This window comes from Carlito syrichta, unplaced genomic scaffold, assembly GCF_000164805.1.
Source record: "Carlito syrichta isolate Samal-C Ts95f unplaced genomic scaffold, Tarsius_syrichta-2.0.1 Scaffold308583, whole genome shotgun sequence".
In the NCBI taxonomy this organism is placed as follows: domain Eukaryota; kingdom Metazoa; phylum Chordata; class Mammalia; order Primates; family Tarsiidae; genus Carlito; species Carlito syrichta.
Window position 1 is genome coordinate 262,234 of NW_007252679.1, and position 6,109 is coordinate 268,342.

Consider the following 6,109-nt stretch of genomic DNA (forward strand, 5'->3'; position numbering starts at 1 on the left):
TGCTGGGCTCCGGCGATCCTTCCGCCTCAGCCTTCCGAGTAGCCAGAATTACAGGCAAGCCCTACCACGCCCGGCTGATTTTATGATTTATTGTAGAGATGAGGTCTCACCAAGTTGCCCAGGCGGGTCTCAAACCCGCGGGCTCTGGCTATCCACTCACCTCAGCCTTCCAAAGGCGCAGGATTACAGGCTGAGCCACCGAACCCAGCTAACATTTGTATTCTATTATTCTTTGCAAAAGTATCAACTTTGTAAAATATTTTTATAAATGTTTTGTGATGTCCACTTATTAGGAAGTCCTTCCTTTTGGCCCTGGATGGACTACTTATCCATATATGTCCCCACCTTATTCCAGAAGGACTTGAAGAAACGAATAGACAGAGAACTGATACTAGTTCTTGCAGTGAGAGAAGGCAGCAAGGTATAAACACTGGGCAAATCTCCAGAAGATCCATGTTCTAGTTCTATTTCTACCTTTAGCTGGTCATTGGAGTTTGGCAAGTCACTTTCAGAGAAAAAAGGACTTGGTAGGCATCTTATGTGTTTGACACCCTGCTAGGCACTTTTACTTATTTTTTGATGGCATGTTCCCATTTTACAGATGAAGAAACCAAGGCTCAAGGATAGTACAACGTTATACAATTAATGAGTGACAGGTTTGATTCAAATGGCTCTCTAATTCAAAGCCTATGTTCTTTCTACTATACCAGGCTATTTCCAAAATGGGTTTTATGTTCTAGTCACCTCTGAACAGTTATTTTTCTAGAACCAATCACTCAAGAGATGGCAGGATCTGAGTGCAGAAGCCTAAAGAGCCATCATTATTCCAGGCTTTCCTGGATACTGTTTTAATTCTAGCTATCTTTGGTTATAGCCATTTACTGTCAATGTCTAGAAGCTACTTTAAAACTGTAGGATGTTAACGGGCCACACCTCTGATCCTCTCAGAGAGTTTGAACTCTTGAAGAACGTGTCAGTCACATGACCAAGAGTACTGGGGACTCAAGTCAGGCTGCAATAGCAGAGCCTTTCTGTCAGAGAGAAAATAGTCGGTATTTTATATGGGGAGAAGGGAGCATAAACCACTGGTTCTTCGGTGGTTTAGTCATTCTGTTAAACCAAACAAAAGATTCCCTGGTCAAATGAGTTTGAATTTCCACTGTCAAATAATTAAGATATTCTGGACTAAACAAAGCTTTTTAATGTGTTGAGGTATACACCATGAATCCAGAATTAAGGACTAGAGTGTGATGCATTCCTTAAAGTAGTTTGACCCACACAACCTATTTTAAAGAAACATTTTACAACACTGATCTTGGGGGGTCTTCGTCTACAGAAGAACTGCCAAGAAAAGTGTTTGGTGCAAAGACAAACCAGAATGAAGGAAGTCCCCCTCTGAGCTCAGGAGGCTTGGGGCCTCTCGAGAATCTCCAAACCAGGATACCTTTGAGGAACACCATGGGCATGGAGACTTCTGGCTCTTACTTCTTCTGCATCCCCAGGGGCAGCCTGGGGCCAGTGTATCTGAGCTGAACTTCTCCTGCCTCCAAGCAAGGAAGGAAGAGGTGGCCTTTTAGAAACCTGCTCGCAGCATAAAGAACACTCTGTACAAAATGACGCCTGCCTCTGAAGGATTTCTAATAAAAGTTGGACTGGTAAGCACTCCCTAGAGACTTGTTATTGTGGAATTAATAAAACATAAGGTTAGGTCACCAGGCAGGAGGAGGGAAGGGTCAAATATTTGATTAAACCATGTTTTTATTAAATATACAATTTAAAAACAAAGTTATGGTCCAGATTACTGTGAACTCTGGTGATATTTTAAATATTGCTTTAGAACAAAGGTCCTTAAATTGGAGTGTTAGTTCCAGTTTAATTGTCATTTTGTAGCAACTCATGTTTAAAACATTATCAGGGAAATATGATATTTCCATCAAGATTTAATGACAGAAAGAAAAGCAGTGTGTTAAAGAGTTCATCAATCATTTAATGAATTGATGCTATCAGATCTAAATGAAAATATTGCACTAAATGCAATATGTAACCTTGCAGTACCCTTATATTATTACAACGATTTTTATAATCTAAAGTTAAAGTATCATGGAGGAAACAATCATGACCTAATAAAGTAGGACATTTGTTTTTGTAATTTCATTATTGGAGATGGTCAGAAACAATGAACAGGCAAAGCCAATTTGATTCTTAATATTAAAATCAAGGATAACTATTGTTAAGTACCCGATTTATCTCAGGTTAGACAATTACAGCATGAAATATGAACATGAAAGCAGAATTCTATTAGAATTGAATCACTTTTACTACTTTTTTTTTTTTTTTTTGAGTCAGAGTCTCTGTCACCCAGGCTGGAGTGCAGTGGCATGTTCACAGCCACCCCAGCATCAACCTGCTTGGCTCAGGTGATCCTTCCACTTTAACCTTCCAAGTAGCCAGAACTTCAGGTGCATGCTACCACGCCTGGCTAATTTTTGAATATATTGTAGAGACCAGGTCTCACCAAATTGCCCAGGCTGATCTCAAACCCCTGGGCTCAGGCAATCCTCTCGCCTCAGCCTCCCAAAGTGCTGGGATTACAGGCTTGGGACACCTCGCCTGGTCACTTTTACTACTATTCACAAGCAATTTTCACTTTTTTTCTTTTTGGTGGGGTCATGCTGGCAAGATTTGCAAAGCAAGGCTACAAACTTTGTCACAGAAGATAGCTTACTCGTTCAATAATTTAAATGACATTTTTACTCGTTTCTACTGACAAAATATAAAAGCCTTTAAGCTTATAGTATTTATTCATGACAATCAGAATATTTCACCCATCACCCCATAGAGAAATTATCAATGAGGCAAAGAGAAAATTATCAGTGAGTTAGGAGTCTTACCCTGGGAGATCTCTTTGTTTTGGGGTATCTATCAGTTTCCTCCTATTGCCTTGAAAATATGAAATTAATTAAAAGTAAATTTGGCTAGGCACAATAGCTCATGCCACTTTGGGAGGCAGAGGCAGGAGGATCACTTGAGGCCAGGAGTTTGAAATCAGCCTGGGCCACATAGCAAGGCCTCACCTTAGATAGATAGGTAGGTAGGTAGGTAGGTAGGTAGATAGATAGATAGATAGATAGATAGATAGATAGATAGATAGACAGATAGATGATAGATAAAATTAGCCAGGTGTGGTGGCACACACCTGTAGTCTCAACTACTTAGGAGGCTAAGGTGGGAGGATCGCTTGAACCCAGGAATTCAAGGCTGTGGTAAGCCATGACTGTGCTGCCACACTCCAGTTTGGGCAACAGAGTAAGTCATCAACTCCAAAAAAGATAAAAGGTAAAAGTTGACACATACTGACAATTGTGAGTTGGGGTTTTGTTAGAAGCTCCACATGGGAGGTTTTCTGAGTGAGCACAGTGGGAATGCCTCCCAGCTGTAGGGCTGCCTCATATCTGGACAATTTGCCCACCATGAAACCCTCACGGGGACAAAATAAGGAGCAAAAAGCAGTAGTCACAGCATCCAGCAATTGTTACTAAACAACAAACATGTAAAAATCAACTACCCAGAAGTGAAAAAAAACTATGTATTTAGTTTTGAAAAAAAAAATTTCAAAACATTGGCAAGGAGTCTAGTATGAATATGTACAACACTTTTGTTAATCTACAAACATATTACTCAGAAACATGCTCAAACAAATCTAAAGCATATTTGCAGAAAAAATGAAGTTTTAAGAATTTTTCCCAGAAGAATGAGAAATGTAATCTCTAGACTATACATTATTTAAGTAAAAGTGAAAATCACCAATTCCTTAGATTTATATTTTCCACCAGTGGTTGGGGTTGGGGTCTCGATACGTAAGGAAGGCCCAATGAAACACACACACACATACACATACACACACACACAACTTATATATGTATATTTATATTTTTCCTTAAAAAACAAACTAACTGCAGAAACATTTCCCCAGCATAAATGTTATAAATTGGCTAAAAGTTATGAACTGCAATAGCATATCCGTGTCATCCAAAAGATAACCTGACTTACTTGCACGCATAGCTGTCAACTGCTTCAACATACATGCACACACCATCATGGAGGCAGTATCCATCATGTGATGGGGGACACCCAGGGTAACGATTTCTGATGGAATAGCGGCTATCTTCCCTGATGTGAGGCGGTGGCGTAGAGTCTAGAAGAATTCAAGACATTACTTTTATGTTCTGAAGCAATTAGGGTCTTTCAAGTATCAGTATGAGGAACTGGTTTCTGTGAACAAGCTGTGCTATGGAGTCTTTTAGGACAGTAGAACTATGAGAAACAACAAGCTTCACTTTCCTAGCCAGACCATATGTCATTCACCATAAAGCCAACAGTCCTTCTTTAGGCTCAGTATTACCTGATACAAAGCCTATTGCAGGCAGGTGAGAGAATGGCCGATCCTAAGACACCATATGCATTCAGAGTCACTGCTCCCATAAAAGCAAATCCATCATCCACAAACACACACTAACCATGTGAAATGGTGGCTAGGTTTTAGGTCTCACGGAACAACCAGTATTTCTTTGCGGCTTAAAAAATCGCCCACAAATTCACAGTTCATTACTCCAAATATTCTGGAGGGGGGCTCAAAAATTTATCCCACACAATGATTTCTTCTAAAAACGATTTAATATGCAGGGGAACCCTCACAGACAAGACTGCAGCTACTTAAACAGGAAGGAAATGCCATGATAACAGAGGGAATGCCAAAGTAATAAATTCTCTTTTATTGAATGGTTCACTGCTCCTTAAAAGGAAAACATCAGGGCGTGTAGCTGACTGCATAAATATTGGCAGTTTTTCAATGCCTTTAAGAAGAACAAATTATTTGAGAAAAATAACATGCTAAAAAAAAAAAAAAAAACAGAACAAGCAAGCACAGAATTTTTCTTTTTAAGGGTGTTTTCTGCTTGCAAAGCTTAGAGAGGTAAACAGCTGATGGTGATAGGGAAGAGCCGAATCCTGGCTCCCAAGGTCTAGGGGAAGCTGGCTCCCCTTCTGGGGTGCTGATGGTGAGAAGATATTGCCTTTATGGGGAGAACCGTTCAGGAAGCAGGAGTTAGCCGTCATGAGCATTTAAAAAGAAAGAGAAGGGAGCTGCAGTTCCAATTCAGATCAAGAAATACTGCCTTGATCACATTAGGTTTAAAATCCTTGAAAGTGATTTAAAATGCTAAGAGTCCAGACATTCTCACCAGCCTACCTAGCCCTGCAAAATGTATCCAGCAGTCCCAGAAATCAGCATTACTAATCGAGATGAGTTGTCTAGGTAAAGAGAAACACTGGTGTTCCCACCTTTATTGAATTGTGAGTAATAAAAAAGAATTTGTTCCAGATGCTATTAAACTAAGAAAACTTGGACCATTTCAAATTTTCAAGCCCAGCATCACCCTAATCAGGAAAGTCAGTTCTACAGCCCAATTGAACCAAATGATTTTTAGAATCTCCAATGCAGAGACACTGGGGGACATCATTTCCCTGCACCAAGTCCCCCCGCAATCTAGATCACCCACCGACCTACCAAGGCAAATCAGGTCAGGTGCAGATGGGTGGCCAGCACACATGCAGGTGTAGCCTCCTTCCGTGTTTGTGCAGTTGGCATTCTCTCCACAGCTGTGCACCCCCAGGTGGCACTCATCAATATCTGTCAGAAAAGCCGGAGTAGGGGAGAAAAGTGGGGTGCAGAGGGGGAAAGAGGGTTATACAATCAGAACATACAAAATTCTGGAAGTGGGGCATCCACAATTTCTGTCACGCTGCATGCTCTCGGCACCCTCTGCATTTTTAGGTTTAAAGAGCCTAGCGTGAATGTCGGAGAGATGGACTGGGTCCTTTGCCTCACACCCATGCAGGTGCTCTAAGCTCCTGATAGAGGCTGGACATTTTTCTCCCTCTTGGAAGGAAAGGAGACTTCCCAAAGCTGGAGACTGGCAAGTCACCTGTAGGTAACATCTAGAATCTCAGATCCCTAAAGATTCATATTTAACTATTTTGAATAGACATCCAGCCAGAGACCTCTCCTCTCCTCCCCTCTCCTCCCCTCTCCTCCCCTCTCCTCCCCTCT

At 41.1% G+C, this 6,109-nt stretch overlaps 1 protein-coding gene across 1 annotated transcript in view; it reads right to left on the reverse strand.

Annotated features, from left to right (window-relative positions):
- EGF (epidermal growth factor) overlaps positions 1–6,109 on the reverse strand; it is a 109,365-nt gene that overhangs the window by 13,284 nt on the left and 89,972 nt on the right. Inside the window, 2 exon segments of the mRNA XM_008065511.1 lie at positions 4,051–4,195; positions 5,567–5,689. Coding sequence (XP_008063702.1) covers positions 4,051–4,195; positions 5,567–5,689 — 268 coding nt within the window.